This window comes from Gavia stellata, chromosome 2 (assembly GCF_030936135.1).
Source record: "Gavia stellata isolate bGavSte3 chromosome 2, bGavSte3.hap2, whole genome shotgun sequence".
NCBI classification, from domain to species: Eukaryota; Metazoa; Chordata; class Aves; order Gaviiformes; family Gaviidae; genus Gavia; species Gavia stellata.
Window position 1 is genome coordinate 40,835,655 of NC_082595.1, and position 20,442 is coordinate 40,856,096.

The window sequence follows — 20,442 nt, forward strand, 5'->3', positions numbered from 1 at the left end:
GATTCTGTGGGTTCACAGCATTGGTTTATAAAGGTGAGATGTGTCTTTGAAAGCTAGAAGGCAATAATACAGACCCAAGGATGCCTTCTAGCACAGAGCACAGGTCAGGTGAATAGGCCAAATTACTTTTATGGGCTAGCTGAGCAAGAAGTCACTGGGGGTCTATGGAGAGCCTGTTACTGGAACCCATGGAGCATGGTTCTTTCTTTTACGGTAGTTGAACAGTAGGTTAAGATTTTAAAAACATGTCTAGTGTTTCAAGGCATTAATGAAGAGCTATGCCATCCTGAAACCAGTCACCAGTGAGGTTCAAATGCTGACAGCCTGGTTACCCTGAGCCCTCCCCTTTGGTTCCATGGAAGGTGAATGAGATCCCTCTGCAGTGAGCATCAGCCTTTGCCTTGACCTGATGCCCCATGTGACATAGCTGGTTGATGCTCAGACTCGTGCTCCTGGAACAGCTATAAGCCTTGCCATAAAGCCCTTTAATAACACTTAGTTAAGCCTCACAGTAGTACCTTTTTGCCCCAGGACTTGTGCTTGTTGGGAAAGGGTCGATCTGAAGGCTTCACAAGTTTCTGTGTCTTTGAATCAGTAAAGTCAAGCTGGCGATATCCTTGATATTGGGGTACAAAGCCATGGCGTGGTTCACCTCGCTGTAAGGGAAAAGGGAGCGCAGCTCCCTGTGTGTGTTTGCTTGCTGGGCAGAGGGTGGCCTTGCGGCTGGGGTGGGCCAGTAGTCACTGTAAGAGGCATCGGGGTAAGCAGGGGCTTTCTGGAAGAAGCCCAGCCCATTGCTGGAGTCTAAGAGAAAGGGCTGCCGTGGGGGCTGGCTGGGGAAACAGTGCTGCTGGTGCAGCTGATGCTCGCTGTACAAGCGAAGTGGGTCAGGGGGAAGAGCTGCAGACTGCGGCAAAGCACGGTGCTGAGTCCGCAGGGCCTGTTCGTGCTGAGCACCATCAGGGACACAGCGGCTCCTCTGACCCGGCCCGTGCATGCCGCAGCACTGCTGAGGCCAGCTGTGGTCTGGGTGCATCCCGCCCCGCGCGGGCGGGAGCACCATTTGCTGGACAGGGCATCCCAGTAAGCAGGTGTGGTCCAAGCTATGGGGGTGATGAAGCGAGTAGGGGTTGTGCCTGAGGTCACCGCAGCGACGAGGGCTGTCCGTGTCCTCTCTGTCCTGAGAGGTGTGTATGGACCGATTGTAGCCGTAGGCGTCATCACCGATGGATAGCGCTGACATCTTCTCCAGGAGCGGCGGGTCGCGCAGCAGCTCTGGCTGTAGCAACTGCTGGTCCAGCCCCAGGTCGGTGCTGGGGCCGCCGGCCCAGGGGCCGGACGGCTGCTCACGGCAGCTCCCCCGGGGCCACCCTGGGTAGCGGGAAGCCCCTGCGCAGCCGCTGGCTTCTCCCAGCACTTCGGTGCAGGCGTCAGGCGGTGCAGGCTCTCCTCCCGCCCTGTATGGTGAGCGGTTACGCTGCTCCTCCTCTTTCCTCAGGCTTAACGGGACCTTTATTTTGGCCCTGAGCTCATCAGCGACCGAGAGCTGAGCTTGATGTGGTCTCTCTGGGTGGTAAAATTTGCATTTATTGCCATAGGTGCACTTTTTACCTGAAAGAATCAAAAATCAAAGAGGAGGTTGCCACTAGCTCCCGTGTCGAGTAACATACGCTTCCCTTTTCCCCAGCACTGTGCATTTGCACGGGTGGGGTGAGGACAACCAGCGAAAAGGGGAAGTGCTTTTTTCCAGTTCAGTACTTTTGACCCCAGATTTAAATATTGCTGGCCTAAACAGCAGGGTGAAGCAGCAGGGAAAGGAAGTTTCTGCTATTTTGAAAGTGTCTGAACTTCATCTGTGTTCTGGTTGCTGCGCTCGCTGGGCTGGGAGACCTGCTGCCACAAAGGGTTGCTGTAAAACTGGTATAGAGATTTACCTCTGAGAAACCTCCACGTTACTGGAAAGCTGCTTCGGGTGGGGAGAGCATTTGGATGGCCTTTCCCGAGTACTGTAATGGAAGTCCACCCTGCAATGTGAGAGTGTGTGCAGGCGGGGGGGGCAGCGTGGCCACGGTGCCGGTTTGGGTGCTGCGCGCAGGCGAGGACGGAGGAGCCAGAAACAGCTGCTGCCTTTGCTGAGGCTGAAGCCACTTAAGCAAGAGGGGGAAAAAGCATCACCCTGGCCAAAACCTCTACCACACAGAGCACCACGTAGGACAGCATGTGGCATGGCGCTTGCCCTTAGCTGAAGCACAGCGCCGCTGGGAAGCAAGGGGCAGGAGGAAGAGGGGTGGCAGTGCACAGCACGGAGAGGAACCCACCATAGGGGCAAGGCTGCCATGTTGGTTCAGGAAGCACTGGCTTTTTGCTCAGGAAGTTATTAAGAGTGGGTCCGTGCCGGCCTAATGGATCATCAGGAGGCATAAACCTGAAAGAGGAAAAAGTCACAGGGGTAACAAAACTACCTCGAGCTTTTGGAGCTCAAGTGCCGTCACAGCTTGTGGCACAAGCTTAGGGCAGAAAATCCTTGTGATCCTTTTGTAGCCTGGCCTTCAGGAGTCAGGCTGCACTACTAGACACGGTGCTTTCCTGCCTGCCAAGGCAATACTTCGGCTTCATGTAGTAGTTTTTTCCTAATAACTTAAAACAACTGGGAATACATGGTGGCTTGGCGTAGCTCTGGCCGGCCAGCAGCTCCAGCCGTTACAGCATCGCTTCCTCTTCCTCTGCAGCAGCAGCAGCAAACTCTTCTGTGGTCCCAGCACTGCCATCCTCACCGGCAGCTCCCTTCCACAGCAAACTCACTTTTCTCTTACTCAATACGTGTAGGAGAATGAGGTTTAAAAAGCCAGCGGTTAATTCAGAGCTACAGCTGATCATGCCCATGGTGTGACAAACAAGCCTAGCCTTCTCAGTGAAGGCTTTCTGCTACAAGGCTTGCAAAAATGCTCAGCTAAAACTGTTTATTCTTCTATGCCAGTACCTGAATGTGATGCTTTGGGAAGAAAACTAATTAGCATCTCTGGACTTGTTTGCAAATGAATCTGCACCGCACCCACCCGTGGAACAACTCTGTTGGATGAAGGGAGTCACAGGCAGGAGGGGAAGGGGATTTGTTCATCTGCACCCACCCATGCACTACCAGGAATTTGTTCCTCTGCGTAATGGGACTGAAACCTCCGACTTCAGGCTGTGGTTTTTGAGAGGTTCCCAAAGCTGTGCAAGAAGGTCCCGCTGAAACTATTCAAATGAGCTTCAGAGTAACAGCTGGACTTTCTGAGGGAAGGGTTCTGAAAAGATCTGGCAATCCCTATGAAATAGGAAGGAAAATATCGTATAAATATTTGTAACCCATTAGTAACTAGGGAAGAAGCCTGGCGGTAGTTGGAGATAAGGGACCGGAGCTTGGAGAAATGCAGCATGCTGATGTTCAGCGACTGCATTTCTGTGAACAATGTTACAGGGAAACTGAAACCCAGTGCCAAGCACTCCCGTCCAGTTCTGGTGGTGGGAGAGCCAAGTCTCCATCCTGACCCACGGAGAGTGCCGCTGTGTGAGGCGGCTTCTCCGCTCGCACTCCTCCGTGCACACTGGATGTCTCCGTGTGCATTTCCCCAGCCAAACTGACTGCTGACGAACACCTCTGCTACTAGCAAACTCAGACAAGGTTAGTACGTACAGACTGAGGAGCATACAGCTCAGCCTCGCAGGCACGGTGCAAGTGCCTTAACGAAAACCTTCCCCCCAATGGGGATGGCTAAGGGGGCAGAGAGACCAGCTTCTCGTCTCTCTTCTAGAAAGTTATGATTAGGAAAGCATAGGAAACAGGGCTGTTCTGCCTTGTAGGGGAATGAAAAATACTGCCAGCCAGCCAGCCTCCTCTCACTGATGAAATTCTGTTATCCTGCTATGAAATAGAAATGAAAAGATACCAGGCCGTGGGTTAACTTCCCAGTTTGGATTGCAAAGAAGCAAAGCTGGTCACTAATTTTGCCTTTCAAATAGAGAAGTTCATTGAAGAGTGACATGGGGGGTTTAAGACCAAAGCTGAGGGAACAGGAACTAAAGAAATGAGATAAGAAAAGAAGTTGTTGTAAATTCCCTTCAGAAAAAGGCTCGCATACTCTGCTACTGGTGGGAGGTGCATTGGTGTTGGAGCTGACTTGGCCCATAATGTTTAAATTAAAGATTGCTTAACAACAGTTGTCTCTTACCTGTTACTGACAAAAGAGTACATGAGTAGTCGCTGCTCAATAAACCATTTCCACTCGGGGTTTTCATTCTGGAGATCCCGGTAATGGTCATTAGAAACAATGACTCCGTCTTTCTCATAGGCAACTTTCACTATATAGCGATCATCGTAGCAAACTACCCTCTTGCCTTTCACTTTCCGGGATGGGGTGTACACGAGGATCGATTGCTTTTCAAGCTCTTCAAGAATGTGCTGATCTGGTGGGGCAGTTGGCAGAAATAGAAGGGGAAAAAATAAAAATAAAAAAAATAATCAATTAATAACAACCAGGTCTCAATCATGGGCTAGAAACCTACAGGAATCTAAAGATGTTCCAGCACTTTAGGCAACTTAAAACGGTGTGATTTTCAGATGCACTGATATCTGGTGGTTATTTGGCAACTTGAAAATTAGGTCTTTTACAAAAGCAGCTAATCTTAAAATTTGAGATACTTTTTTTAATTTTTAAGTCTTACCCATAGAAGGGTGGCTTGAATTCTACATCAGGGATACACTCAACCCCTGTAATTCCCTTTTCACCCCACTAGATGCTAGAAGGCTCACAACCAGCCCTCGGATGAGTGTTACTGGGAGATAAAATGTGCCTGATAAAATAAATAAATAACCAAACAAATTTATTTTGCTGCCGTTGAGGACACTCTGGCTTCTTGTCATTCCTGCTACACAGAAAGGCGGATCCCCAGCCTCCTCATCTGCAGCTGCAGATGCCAAGCTGCTGGCATAAATCTGGCAGATCTATTTCCACACAAACTAAATCTCGCCACCCGCCACAGACTTCAGATGGTGCGCTTCCTTCTCCTGGAAAAGGAACCCATGTAGCTCCTGTATCGGAGTAATAGGCTAACAGATAATAGTCACGCAGTAGTGAACACTTTGGATACCGCTGCCTTTGGATAATGTGTGAAAAGATGCTGCTTTGTCTCCTAGCTGGCCTTAAAAGCTTTGCAGACTCATTGCGAGCTGACAAACTCACTCTTTCTTTAACTCAGCTGGCAGCAACTTCTAAAGCAGAAGGCTTAAAGCAGTGCAACGAAGCTTTGTATGCAGTTTTAGCTGCTAGCCAGGAGCGTGCGGCAATAAATTGATGACTAGTGATGGAAACCTGATACACAACTTCTACTGTGCTTGTATTTACAGGGCAAAACCGCACCGGACTCTTCACACCCCCTGCCTCCAAACTGCACCTAACAGTTGCTAAATTATGCCCAGGGCGGTGACCTACCTGCAATTGGACTGTCTTGTCGAGGGGGCTCCTTTCTCCAGAGTGGGACAAAAACCTTGATGTACGTGTGCCCCCTTTCTCGAAACCAGTCCACTGCCAGCTGGATCCCCCAGCAGGAGAATACCTCTTTGTTTCCGTGACTATAAAAAAAAGGAGGAGGATGGTGAGGCAAAGCTTTCAAGAAGCTTAGAGTTCTCTTTAACTGAGCCAGTAATGAAAAGGCAAAACAAACAGCTTTTGTGTTATTCACCAGTTTCCAAGAAAACAACCTGGCAGGGTGTCCTGGTTGGACAGATCCAAAAACCTCCTCCAGTGGAACCAGAGACTTGTTATCTGAAGCAGTTTGGATACTTAAAAAGAGAGGTATCCTATCCCCCGTTTCTATGACTGGCCTGCTACCCAAGCCTGTTGCTTCCGTCTGTATCTGGATGGACTTGGGTCCTAAAGTACCAGGAAGATCATAGGCTGTGTCAGACCCTTCACGTGCCTTGTCTGATAATGGTTTGAGGAGTGAGAGTTTCTTCCAGCGCAAGCAGAAACCCACAAGGCTCTCCTATGAGAAGTAAAACGTGGGAATTTTCTTCTGTGGTAACAGTGACATTTTAATGTCTGAAGCAGCTGCAAGTGTGACCGCAGGTCATTCTGCTGCTGACCTCTTTTGGAAATAGGAGTCAAACTATGGGGGAAGGAAAACTGTAAGAGGCAGGATGGGAAATATGGAGAACCTAACCCAGGACACCAAAAAAGGGACAAGACCTCAGTGGAGATGGCCACAGGCACCTCAGGCCCATCTTTATCTTGTCTTAGTTGGTGGATTTTGTCTTCATTGCACAGAGAGGTAGGAAAGCCCTAGGACAGGTGCTGTAGAGGATGCAGGCCAGGCGGGTTCTGGAGAATTACCAAGATTCAGAGCAAGACACAGAAAACAACCTCAAGAAAAACAACTAGGCGTGATATCCTTCCTAAGTTTCTCCCCCCGCTATTGAAAGTTCTTACTGCTTGTCATTCTCTTATCTAAAATTTTAGTACAGTGCAGTGCATGTGTTAAGGAAGGTAATTTGTTAACTACCTCTGCCCAAGGAAACAAAAATAGACTCTACGCAAAGTCGTAAAATGGATAAACGCCCTCACAGTACCTACAGAAACCTCATCCTTGTACTTTGAGCTTTCTGGATAAGATCACCACAGTCTCACTCGGGCTTTCATCTCTGCAAAACGTACTTGTAAATGACTCCCTCAGTTACTACACCCACCTGCAGTGACAGACCAGAGGAAGATGATGCCACAGTCTTAAATGCCTCTCTCCCCACCATCCCCCAGGAATTTAAGTCTAGGTTCTGCCTACATCAGCCTCATAATCAAAGCTCCATCTTACAGCTAATAAAAGTTTCAGTGCTGAAATGGTGATCACAAATGAAAAATAGTGCCATTTGGAGGAAGAAACCCAGTTGTTTATTAATAGCTACCCAGGCAATAGGAAGTCTTGAAAAAAAACCCCCATCAATAGCTAATGGTCTGAAGTGCTCAGTGCATTTAATCTCCATTCTAGAGCAACTGTTTGGTTTGGTTTTAAAGGACAGAATCTACGCAGGATAGGTATGAGGTCACCTGGACAGGTGAATTGGAAGTGCAGATGACTTTTTCAGATTTAAAAGGAAGTCTAGGTACGTCTTTAATGCCACAACTCAAACAAAGTTTGACAACAGCCTGCTTTAACATTGACTACTCATATATATAAATAACCTTGTCAGCTTTAGGAAAGTAATTCTAGAGGTACCCCCAGTGCAGAAGGTAAAGCACTCAAGCACAAGTGATTTGGGGAAAAGGACAAGCAGAACAAGCGAGAAGAGGCACCTGGAATTGTTTCTCAGCGTTATCACTTAATCCAGTTGCTACAGCCAAACCTGAGGAACATGTATCTAAAATAGCATGTACACGCGTGGTGCACTGCACTGTCAACTCAACGGCACACCAATGTCTGCCGTGCAACAGAGCCGGGGCTTTAAAACTTTCCATTCTCCCTGCACGGTGAATTTGTGTTGCCTGACAACAGATCGGCTCCTGCCAGTCACCTTTCCCATGCGCCTCCATAGTCCGTGGACCATAACTGATCCGTCGTAACTCAGTCCCATCTCTCTCCCTCCTGCCAGCAGCAGGGTACATTGCACGGGTGACAGATCAGCAGGACCCATCTCTCAGAAACTGAAGCAGCAGCTTGGCCTCACTGTGACTCCAGCGACTAATCCACAATTGGCATGCAGTGGTTTATTTTTCAGTTGTGCAATTCCAACCCCTTTGAGAAGAAGTTTAGTCAAAACAACTCCTTTTTTTGAAAACTGCAGATGGCCCCATCTCCACCTGGTCGTGACACAGCGTCAGCCACAGCTTTGGCAGAAGGGAGAGAGCCTAACACAGGACTCCGCTGGCATAGGAGAAGGCCTCTGTACCTATCACAGCTTAAAAGCTAGGTGTAAGTGCAAGCACTAGACTAGATAGCCTTTTCGGTGTGCAGTGAATAGGATTATGACAATTCCCTTTTCATATTGACACAACTCCACCTGTTTTTTCCACCAGCCTTGCTAAACCGTCCTGTCCGCTTCCCACAGGTAGGCTGGCAGACTGTTAAGTTTTTCATTACACCTGATGGAAACGCAAAGTGTACTGAGACGCTTGACGAGTGAGACTGGCTGAAGGCAAGGTTATTTTCCATTCAGTTTCTATGGATAGGCTGATTGATGATTGGAGACCGCTGACTCACTCACTTGCTTTATTACCGCGGGGCATATACATCCTTTCCAAAAACCTGTAGCCCACAATGGGCCCTCAATGCCAACTCTGAAATGCTCCAGAAATACCAACCCTAAGACAGAAATACAAATGCTAGAGATGCTTTCCTCCACACAGGCAACTGCCTCTCCAAGCTTCAACTTCTTGACAGCTTCATCCCTAAACTGCCGCTTCTCCTGCACTTCTATGGTTGTTGGTGTTGATGATGATGAAGTTTTCCCAGCAAGGAAACCTAATATCTTTTTCCTGACTTCTGCAAACAGTCCTTCTCCATCTGACAGCAGCAAATCAGAAAAATTAAAATGAGGATACTGAAAGCACTCACCAAGCCTGTCCCATTAGCCAAAGTAAATGACATTCAGCACCACCTTGGAAAGGCATCCAGGAGAGGAAAGCAGCCCCTTCCAGGCTGCTTCGGTTCAGTATGAACTGAACTGACAAGCTCAGTGGTCTTCTCCATCAGCCAAGGAGTCTTTAACTTTATCAAGACAGAGGTTGGGGATGTCTGAGAAGAGCTGTAAAACCTTTGCCTTTCTGAAACTCAAAAGCACTTCACATTCCTCTAATTCCTTTTAGATGAAAGATAAGGAATCCATAGCAGAACACCAGCCTTCAATAATCTAACAAACAGGCAAACATCTCTCAGACTCACATTTTGGAAAGTATTCTAAAAAAATATTTAAATTTTACATGCCAGAAGCATGTGTGGCTTCTTGAAAACCCATTTAGGCAGGCATGTGACAAGCAATACGACATGCTAGCTCAAGGTATTTGCTGCACATACCTGTAATGAGATTTGCTTTAAATAAGCTCTGTCTAGCAAGCTCCCATGCGCGGGCTGGCACAGCAGGATGATCTCGGAGCTTTCCCAGAGTACTCCAAGCTCAAAACATGCACTACCTATCTCATTAGCCACCGACCTACTCTGGGCCTCCTGCTCAGTGGCAAGGGTGCATCTTCTGCCATCTTGGAAACAACACTGTTCTCTGCCTTGTCCACCTCTGCCTGCTCTAAAAAAGCCCTGGTGAGTTGGTGAGGACAAGGTTGTGGCAGGAGAATGAAGCACATATGACCAGTCGGGGTAGTACTGCCCCTACACAATGAAAGGGTAGGTGCTCAGCTGCTCTGCCTGAGTGGGTGCTCATTTCTTTTGCAGAGAGGCAAGAAGGAGACCCTAAGGAGGGTCTAGGGTGAAAATGCAAATGTGGGCAGGAGTTCCTAACACCTGGCTACTGAGCTCGTAGCTCAGCCAAGGCTAAGCAATTTTGCTCTGTTGTGTATTTCTCACTCCTCTTGAGCTGCCCTGACCAAGGAACCCCTCGTTTTCGGATGGGATTTCTCCCTTCATCCAGAAGATGGCATAATTTGCTTAGTCTCCAGTTGCTCTGGATGTGCTTGTTCCCTTTGCCCTCCAGAGAGGATGTGGTCTCATCTCACCTCACACCAAAGCTAACTGAAGGAGGAAGCCCTCCTCCACCCTGTCCCAACCTGCGAGGACGGGCTTAGCCAAGTTGAGCGGGAAGGGAAGTGAAGGGAAGTTAATAGGGAACACCAGTGGACAGCCAGTGCGTCCTGGACTCTCAACTGCCGGGGCCTCTGGCCATTCGTATGGCTCAGGTAAACGGGGCCAACCCACAACTGTCTTTGGACTTCCCATCCACGCGGACACGTGCCAGGCTCCCCATCAGTAAGAGTGCTTTCACAGTGTCAGGGCACTGCTTAGGAAATGTAATTGGCCAGGGTGGGTTGCTATGACATTTCCCAGAAACAGAATTAATTAAGGAGGAAACAAGACTGTTCAGTACAAGTCAACTATCAGTTCCCTGCTATTTCACAAAAATGAAGCCAAACCAAAAACCAGCAACCATTACAAGCTAGGAACATTGTTGAGGTTTACTTGCAAGTCAAAACAGTACAACTGTGATGTTGTTAGGAACCACAGCCACACGTCTTATTTTCCCTCTCCTTCTTAGCTTAGTTGGGCTGTTCTGTCTATCTGGTCATCAGTTTTTCCTGGAAAGATCTCAGCATATAGATTTCCAAATCCTAGGTACCCATTTGAAAAGGCACATAAACATCAATGGTGAACTAAAAGGGAGAGTGAGCTGCTGAATCATACTGCCATAAACAGTAGCGGTTAGCTAGCTGGTGGCTTATGAAAGGTCAAAATGCAGAGCAAGCCAGTGATTGCATTTAGCGTGCATGTTTATGGGCATAGAGACAGCAGGTCCCTAGAAGCTATGCCTCAGCCAAAGAAAAGGAATAATCAGTGGTTCATACATCATGCATCAAATACATCAGTGCACCTCTTACCTAAAGAAAAAACATACTTCAAGACACCAGCTTTAAAATTCAAAAGCTTCAGAGGGAGAGAGATCCCTTTTAGGAAACAAAGCTTACCTCATTGCAACATTGCTGCCATCGATCACAATGGGTCTCAAATGATCAGAAGAATGACTTTCATCTTCTCCGAGCCACTTCAACCCTGGTGAGGCACTACATGAGCCACGGGCAACAAGTTTTAGTGAGGAAGGCTGAGCCTGGCTCTCCAGAGCTTGAGGTTTGCTCCCCATCCGAATCAGCTCTTTCAGCACATCATCCTCCAGGGCCTCTTGGCCCAGGTTCTCCAGCACTTTGCAGATGTCCTGCTTGCCATAGCCCAGCTTGCAGAAAAAATCCAGCTTGCTCTGGTACACTTCCACACCTGCTGTAGAAACTTTTCTGGAGCGTGGTGGAACTGGCTTGCTAGAAAATGAACTGGCCAATGCCATCTTAGCAGACATTTACGTTCCTTTAAACCCAGTGCTCCTGTCTTCCCAGCCTCATCCAACAGGCATCAGCTTTAGGTGGGGGAAAGATTAGAAACAACAAAATTCAAATGTTAGGGAAGAACATGCAATCTCAGTTATTTGCCTAGTGCACAGCAGAGACTCTCCGATCAGCTGTCTTCTCTCTGAAGAGACTGTCCAGTCTTCTCTCAGCATTAATGCATTTTTCTGGTCCACTCTTATTTATAAAAGCACCGGAGGGTCCCGTGCAATGTCTGTCACTCTCCAGGCATTATGTCAGGCAGGTGTCATCCTACTTCATGAGCTATGCAAGCCTGTCTGTACACAGACACGCTGTATGCGTAAGGTTGCTCTTCAGACTTACCTCACAGGAAATTATATGAAGGACAGTGTAACCGGGGATTTTCAATTTGCTCAGTGTGGTTTGTGAGCCACAGATAAAAATCTGTCAAATATTGTTGGATGAGCTCAGACGCCATAGCAACTTAACAAGTATAGCAAATTTCATCAAGTGATTTGAGGAAACGTGTTTTTTGCAAAGTAGCTGGGAACTCTTGAACCTTTTTTTATAGTTTTGTCTTTCCTAGTATGTGTCCATGAGTGTATACACAGACGTACCTTATGAAATTCTGTCACTCATCTGTTCCGATGATGCCTGACTTACTCTTTTCCTGTTATTTGCTATTTCAGTGAGGGCTTTTACGTTCAGAGAAGTGGCTTGTTTTTTGAAAGCTGTCGGGGCAGTGGTTGGAAGCAGGCAATCTGAAAAGCGGTTTCAATTTCACTTGTATTTATTGTCAAGAGAAACTGGTTATTCAGAAATGAGTGTGCAGAAGTAGCAGAAAGCTACTTGCAGCTTCTCTAGAACTGCACTATTTACATTTCTGGTCTACCCAGTAAATGAAGGTGATGGGCAGCATATGCAGGCGTACCCAGAGCTGCTTCAGCCCAACAAGTGTGACAAGAGCAGGACATACATGGCGACTACTCATCCTTCAAGTCAAACATCTTTGGTCACTGTTGGCATGCTTGCACTGAAGCTTCTCTCACCACATCTCTGCAATTATCAGTGCTATCTGGATAAAAGCTGCGACTGGCTCATCTACCCACGTGTAGGATGTAAGGGCAGCCCTCTTCCCTTCACTAATTGTGGCCAGCAAATGACGCAGCATTAACTGGCCGAACAACTACCTCCATGATGAGCCCAGAGCCATAACCACACTGCACGCACCAGCTCCCCTTCCCAGCCCGTCCTGCATGCTGCCGGCCCGCCGGCCGCTCCCTGCCCAGCTGTGGGCCACCCCAGGAGCTCAGAAGCCAAAACCGTCTGGAAGAAGGCATGGAAGGACTGGAGACAGGGAGATGGGAGGGGAGCCTGAGTGCAGCTCCTCCCCAAGGCATTAAGGACTCCCCAGGGCTATGGGGAAGAAATTAGCATTGGATTCAGTTAATTTAAAACTGATCAGTTCAGCAGGAAAACCTGATAATTAGTTAATAACCCCACCTCATACAACTTTGACCTTTACTTTTCTATATAGCCTTATAACTTCCAGGTATTCTTCTGTGGAAGAAATCTGGCACTCTGTTAAAAGTGACAAATAGCATCAGTAAAATAAAAAACACCTTAACTACGTCATATACGTAAGGGAAAAGAAGTTACCATGTCTGTTTTTCCATCTAAACCAAAGTGTTGCTTATTTTAGCCAGTGGGCTTGACTGGTCTTCCTCACAGTGCAATCCACAAATGTAACAGTTTTTGCATCTAATCCTTGTTTTTAATTCATGGACTGAAGATGAAAAAGAATTTGCCTGCTTTTTCATTACTGAAATGATTTCTCAGCTTTGAAATAGCTACTTTCTGAACTGAAGTCCATTAACGTACCTTTGTACCTGAATATAGCTGAGGCTGTCACAGCTGGGCTAGCGCTGTAGCAAACCCTGCTTCCAGGTGTGTGGTCAGTGGCTCCGAACACTTAATATGTACTACTTGATGCTTTTTGATGTCTAGATTATTTTAATAAATTATTGTAAATGAAAAACTTTAGTTGCTACCTGTCATCGTGTTGAAAAGAAAATATTTAATACATCTTTTGATAGCCATCACTATTATTTTTTAAACCTGTACTTCTGTCTGTTCTGATGGGGGTTTTTTTATGTGTATCAGACCATTTTTCCACATTACCATCACGTTGTGTTGTGTGCTGGATTTCATCAGAAAGTAGGTTCAGTTGAATCCAGAATTTTACCAGAGAGCTTTCCAGCTGCAGAGGGTGCAGAGGCCACGTCCCTCTTGCAGCATGCAGCTGGCAGCCCCGCTCAGCAGCAGCACAGGCGAGCACCGCTGGATGAAGGCTGCTCACCACATTGCTGCTCCAGCTCCAACCCAGGAAGCCCTGAGCCCCTGGTGCGCCTCTGCACCCTTTGCATCCTGGCACGCAGAGGCAGCATTTTGCGAGGCTTGGCCCTTCTGTACACCCTTCGGCTTGGTGAGCTGGGGCAATGCATGGGAAACACTGAGCTCTGGGTTGCTGCCTGGGGTTGATACGATGCAGTATCAGCCATCACCAGCAGCATGCTAGTTCTGCAAAGTTAACCGCTGGATTTCTGCTGCAGTTTGGCCAAATACTAAAAAATTAGTAATATTGTGACTGCAGGGTTTTCACCACAGAGAGAACAAGTTTGAAACCCTGAGATAAAAGCCTTGGTCACAGCCAACACTGAGGTCACCCTTCTAAAGAGAGAATTAAAAGATAATAAAATTACTCGCTTACACATTAGTAAACAGTCAGTAGCATGCCCAAGTCCAAGAGGTCAGTTGAGTGCTTATAACCCGCACACAAACATATGACAAGAGGAGAAATTGTGCATCACAGAGTCCAGCTTTTGCTATCACAGACAAACAGGTTGTGAAATCCCATTTATAAACTTTATGACCTTTGTTTTCAAACTGCTTAGATTTCCTCCTGCCACTTTCCCCCACACACACCTCAGCAGACCCTGTTGGGAAGCTGCTTGTGTTTTCCCTCCACTGAGCCAAAGTCTTCTCATTTCCTGGCTAAATTTATCCACAGGTAGTTTTGTGCCCATCCCATATTCTAGCTTAAAAAGCATCCCTTTCTGTATGCGGTGGTGTGCCCCCTCTTGCATACCCACACGCACATACAGAGGGACCAGCTTTAGTGACATTCCCAAAATTCTATTTTCATCTTAACATTTTAGCTATAAAAAAAAATTACATTTGACCAAAACATTGAGAGACCTGTCAAGGTCTTCTCTCTTTTTTATCTTTCCACAGATTTGGAAAATTAGAAAATAATAATTTGAAAATTTTGTAAAAACTTTCAAAAAAAAATATTGGTTATATCACAATTCCTCAGCTTGAACAGCTTTGGAGAATGGATTCTGCCTAGTCCTTCCACCAGATGTTTGCTCCATTTGCAAACAGTCAGAGCAGGACCAGGTGCCCCTCAGCTGTGTGTTTAAGCAGCACCTCCAGTGGCCTCAGGCCACAGAACCACAGTAAGGACCAGCTTGACTCAGAGGGAGCTGGGGCTCCTCAAAGCCCCCTCCAAAGCCCCCTCCTGCCCCAGCAGGCGCAGAAGGGACACGGCCCCAGCCGGACCTGGCATTGGTCAAGGCAGAGCAGGTTTGGGTCTTCTCTAAACTAGGCGTGCATGCTGAGAAACACCAGGAGCACAGCAACAGCCCCCTGCCACGTTCGTGTTCCCCCTCACACCTTAGGTCTGGGCCACCTCTTCTTCCTCCTCTCTCCCTGAGAATCATGCCACAAACCACCTCCCCCTGCCCGTCCATTCGAGCCCTTCCGTGAGCTGTTTCTCTGAAAGAGGACAGGCTGCTGTGCTTTCATAAAAATAAGAATTTTTACTTTCACAAATGAGAGATGCACATAAGCTCTTAATAACAAGACCAGTCATTTATTGTCTTGATGACTAAGAAAACCTTTGCCTTTTTCTTCCCCACCTTCCCTGCTGCATTTGCTAAAACCAACAAAAGCGAACACCCCGGAGAGTGAGACGTCCTCACAGGCAGCCCCGCTTGCTCTGCACCTTACCTGGCAGCTGCGATTTCTGCATCCCAGCAATACCACCCTACCATTCGCAAGCCAGAAGCTGGATTCAGAGCAGTACTGGGCTCACGAGGAAGTCGCCAGCCCGTATTTAGAGGCTTTATGGCAAGGCTGATGTCAACTGAGAGCAAACAAGTGCAGTGAGCAGGTTAGAGCTCATTCTATAGGAAGGTTTTACTTCCTCATTTGGCTGGCTGAGCTCTCCTTTAACTCTATGGGTTGATAAACTTTCACTTCATTTTTCAAAAGGAAAAAAAAAAAAAAAGAGGTTCCCAACACATCTCTGTTCTGAGTCACAGGCAAAGATTAGTCAAACCCACTCTGGCAGGGATCCACAACACCAGGCAGTAAGAAAATGGCATATGAATCCTGGGGCAAGCGAAAAGTTTTCCACCAGGGATGCTTTACGAAGTTGTTTCAGCCTCATTCCCCTTGCACCTGGCAAATTTCTGACCTTCAGGGACACATGGAAAAAAATATTTTTAAAAAAATCAACGTTTTGCTTAGCACCTGATATTGCAAAGCTTCATTCAAACACCTCCACGTCTGAGGGAAACAGCTCTGGGAGACTACAAACCCAAACCAAACCCCCTAACCTGCTGGTGCCTTGACTGAAAGGCTACTCTGGAGACACACAGCCTGTCCACAGCAAAGACCGACAGGCACTTCCCGACAGAAACCTGAGTTTTTCCTCCGCTTGTTCCTTACCTTGCTGCAAACAAACATGCCCCAATTCCACTTTTAGGCAGCAGGAAGGGTTGGAGACTCAAGGTGGGGGTTAACCTCTGGGACCCTTGGGATGCTGTGGACGGCTCTGCAGGCATGGTCCCCTCTGCTCACAGGGCCAGGGAGGGTGGGGGTACCCCGCTGCAGAAGGAGAGCACCTCTGCCACTGTCACAAGGCAACACAACAGAGCAGGGCTGCCCTTTACCGGTCAGAAACTCCCCCCCTACTTGCGCACTTTGTGGGAGGAAGCAAGGTGGCCAAACCCTTTGTAGTGGCGTCCTGTTTAACCCAAAGACTGGTTGCTGGTAAGCAAGCCTCGACACTGCTTCCCAGCTGGTCCCAGTCAACGGTTATGCCTTTCCGTTGCACCCAGGCTCCTGGGAACTTTTTGGGACACAGGCTGCCCTGCTACTGTGCAAAGCAATGCCTGGGCAGTCACAGGATGAAAGGGCAGCACACCACCTCATCTACCCTGCCTCTGGCACAAAACTTCCTCTGATCCACAAAGATCTGGCTAGGCCGGTTAGTGGCTACAGCAATAGGAAAGTGTTCCTAAGGTCACAACTCAAGAAACATGTCAATTTGCTGCTGCCCAGAACAGCTATGAAAGCAGAACACCCAGAGCCTTCGACTCCACATCCCTGGAGAAGAAGGATCTTCTTTGCTCCATTTAAACTTGCAGAATGCCACATAGCTCATCACAAGACCACCATGGAGCAGTACTATTGGAAAGGAAAGAGAAAGTTGCTGCGTTATTTATAATTCAGGAAGGCAACAGAGCAAAGCATACAACATTGCATAGTATCGTTTTAACTCCTACTTCTCAGTAAAATGGGTTTTTTACTACATAAATAAGAACAAACCAGAACTTATAAAAAGAAACAAGATGAAAATTAGATAAGAGAATTTTGCACTCATCTTTCATTTGTAATGAAATGACTAAACCCTTCTACTGTAAAAAGCCATGAGCAAGAGACTTCAAAATCATTCAAAATCGTAGTCAGCCAGGAAGACCCTTACCCAGTTCCTGAAATCTGTTAAGAGCCTTTACCTAGATGATCGCTAGTTAAGAGACCATGCAAAATAAAGGATCATATTTAATTTTTCAGGTGGTCTCAAACCCTTTCACTCACCAGCGCAGATAAACGTTTGAGTGCCCAAGGCTGTGGTTTCATAGACATTTCCTTTCTCTGCTGTGCTCCCTTGTGCTGACAAGCCCGCTGAGTTCTCCCAGTGCAAAGATTTATTGCTGCTCAATGGCATTGTTATGTACAAGAGGGAAAGAGCTGCAGTGGTAGAAGTTTTCAGAGAGGAAGATCCCCCCGACTAATGGATGTTCCGATGTTGAGCTGAAGACTGAGGAGTTACCGATTTGTGAAACAGCTAGACCTTCACCAGAAAGAATCATTACCAACCTCAAAGCAAGACAGCCTTCTTGTGGCAGCTCCTGGAGGCTACGGAGAGGACCAAGCATGACTTTCAAGGAGGCTCCCTGTGTAAAACCGCTTTCCTGATGGTGTTAGACTTTCGTATGGAAAAAACATTCTCTTGAAACTGGTAGTGTGGAACACCACAGGTGTTTTGGTCTACACACCCCAGTGAGCTATTTGCTTTGCTAAAGGAAACAGTCATTTATTGCATCAGCACCAGAGAAAAGCGTTATTGCCATCTTCCTCATCTGAAAAAGCTCACCTGCTGGGAAAATCAAACAAGCGTAGGTGGCTGTAGTATTACAGTGAAATGTCTTTAGCCCCTAACCAGCAGAAGACAGTTAGGATAAAGCAAGTGCTTAATCAAATGCACGTCTATTGCCAGGAATATTTTAAGTAATTCCTGGAACTAATACATGCCCCATCCTGCCTTAGGTGAGAATGTCTCCCTACTGCCTTCTACAAGGCTTGGGTCAGACCCTCAAGCCATACTCCCTCAACTCAATCTCCTGGTTCACTAAGAACAAGAAGTCACCGTTACACATTATGAGCTACGCTCCCAGTTTTAAAAATGACTTTTACACACTGCTAGGCAAAATCTAGACGTTTTCTGCCAGTGAAATTCTCTGCCTGTTGGAGATACCGGAAATTTTGATTTGGAGACAGGTGTTCACCTCAAGAATTTACATCACTAACTTAACAGGTCTTGCCAGAGTGCCGGATCAGTTATTGATGGGCAATCCTGTATTCAGGCTGGTAAAGAGCCAGTATATTTAGAAGTAATATTTTTACATGCTTGCCAAAATGACCACCTTTCCTCCCTCCACAAAACTATGCCACAGGAGCGAGCGCTCCGTCTGACCACAGAACAGGGAGAACAGAGAAGACCTGATTTCAGTAGTACAGCCAATGGTAACTTCTTTTACTTCTTGGAAAATTATAATCCCATCTTAAGATGTGATGTAGCAGAATCCCAACTTGGTTCTGCCTAAAATATCTATTTTTCCTCTGCCTTTTATATAAAAAGATACTGCTATTACTCAAGTGTTTTCCACTGAGCTTATAATAAAAAGTACCTTTTACAATCAAAGTCCCAAACAAGTTTCAAGTTCAAAAGTTCACTGCTGTTCCACTGAAGAACTCAGAACGCTCCTGGAACCATCTTTCAGCTTCAGTGATTTATCGTACGCTTGGAAGACCCAAACCTTGATACAATTTACTGCTGCAGTTTAACACAGCTACTGTGTTTAACCACGATGCTACTGGCTTGCTCACTGAGAAAAGCACAGTCAGTAACAAGACCAAGAGCTTTACATAAAAATACTACCATGTAGCAAGTATTTACATAATTCTTAGTGTAATTTAACATTTTTCAAATTGCTTATACTATCCTTATATGCAACAGGTGACTGATAGAACAGGATTGACATTATCCATGCTCTAGGAAGCTTACAAGCAAAACCTGTAATCCTGTTGTCAATACATACAAGATTTATATGAAAAAACCAGGCTATAGGAGGGTAAGATGAACAAAGATAAGAGCAGCAACAGATTCAGAAATGTTTCCAAACTTCTTGAAAATTTTGAATGTAACTTCTTAAATGTGCAATTAAAAATGCTTGTCCAAATAACTAGCAGAGGGGGAGTGCTTTGTTTGGGTTTTTTGTTTGAGTGAGGTTTTTTGGGGTTTTTTTTTGACAAGTGGAAGGAAGCAGGTACAGCTTTACCTACAGAGAGTAAAGATTCTTGGCAGCCCAGAGCCAGGGACACATAGCATGCTCTTCCATCCATGCATGGGACTACGCAGAACAAGTCTTTCAGCACACATCCCAAACGAAGAGCAAACACACCAAGGCATTGTGCCAAAATGGGATTTTCATGAAGAACGCTTACATATTGCCAGCTCCCTAACCAACCCAGAGCACAACCCGAGTTTATGCTCAGGGAGTTTCATAAAAACACTAATGATCTTTGAGAAAAGAAAAAGAGGAAGCCATCAGCAAGAAGGCTGACAGCCATCAGGCAGAACACACATAACGCAGGGTTATCATGAACGTTTTTGGGTAACCACTTACAACGTCACCCATGCTGGAACACCAACCACTTGTATACAACTCTTTCTTATGCTACTTCTACTGACTTGTGTGACGTCCATGGGATTGAAGAGAGATCTCTGTTGCAAAAGCCTAGCCTCTCTCACTTGCCTTTAGTGCTTTAAGACCAGACCCCATTCATAACACAGTTTTGGTCAAGTCCACCTCAAGCCTAGAGAGAACTAAAGGAACTGCAATGCATGACTACAAAATAAGATTCTAACTTCCTCTTATCCATGGACTACAACAGCATACAAAGCCTACATCATATTTTTAAGTTGTTACAAAGAAGGTAATCCAATCGAAAACTATAAGGAGCTGATTTTTAAGCCTTTAACCTCTGAGCAGAGAACCTAAAGCACGAAGAGTTCCCCTTCAAACAGGCCTCAACTAAGTCAAAGTGAAGCAGCTGATGTTTCTGCTGCCACATTTTCAATGTTATTCTTAACATTATAAAGGAAGGTGGAAGTGTGAACTGTCATTAGAATAAAACAAGCCAACTCTTCATCTCCAGGATAATAGAAGTCCTGTCCGCTCCAACACCTCCAGCAGGACAGGAACAGCAGGAAATGTTTGTGGTTTCAGCTGACCATACGTCTTGTTTGTGTCATTTCCAGAAGAACCACATGTACACAACCAGAACTTCCGATGACCGTAGTAGTAAATCCCATCTACCTCAGAGTGCTCAGCACTTCACACGTGTACCAGGTGAACTGCAATCCCTCCACAGCATTAGCAGAGTAGCCCAGAAATTCGGTCTTATTTAGCAGTCCCTGAAATTAAGTACCTACCTCCAAATAGGGAGCTTTTATGCTGTCACCTAATTTTTGAATATACACATTTGGAAATTTTAGTTTAAAAATATAAACAGGTAATTTCATCCATCTGAAGATACTGGATATATTTTTAAAAGCACTAAGGCATATTGAAAATCAGAGACTTGAAACCTTTTGGATGTATTTATTTTTTAACCCTTTATTCTGAAGACCCTTTGGCCACCTACGCAAACTGACTACTTCCATACACTACTCATAGAAACGTTCAGTTCTTCAGCATTT

At 46.4% G+C, this 20,442-nt stretch overlaps 1 protein-coding gene across 1 annotated transcript; it reads right to left on the reverse strand.

Moving 5' to 3' along the window:
* Nucleotides 1-568: 568 nt before the first annotated feature.
* Nucleotides 569-11,041, reverse strand: ZC3H12D (zinc finger CCCH-type containing 12D). Its single transcript, XM_009820141.2, has 5 exons — nucleotides 10,659-11,041; nucleotides 5,472-5,611; nucleotides 4,212-4,446; nucleotides 2,319-2,425; nucleotides 569-1,611 (listed from the first exon to the last, which is right to left on the reverse strand). The coding sequence occupies exons 1-5, from the start codon at nucleotides 11,039-11,041 to the stop codon at nucleotides 569-571; spliced, it is 1,908 nt and encodes a 635-aa protein (XP_009818443.2).
* Nucleotides 11,042-20,442: the final 9,401 nt, after the last annotated feature.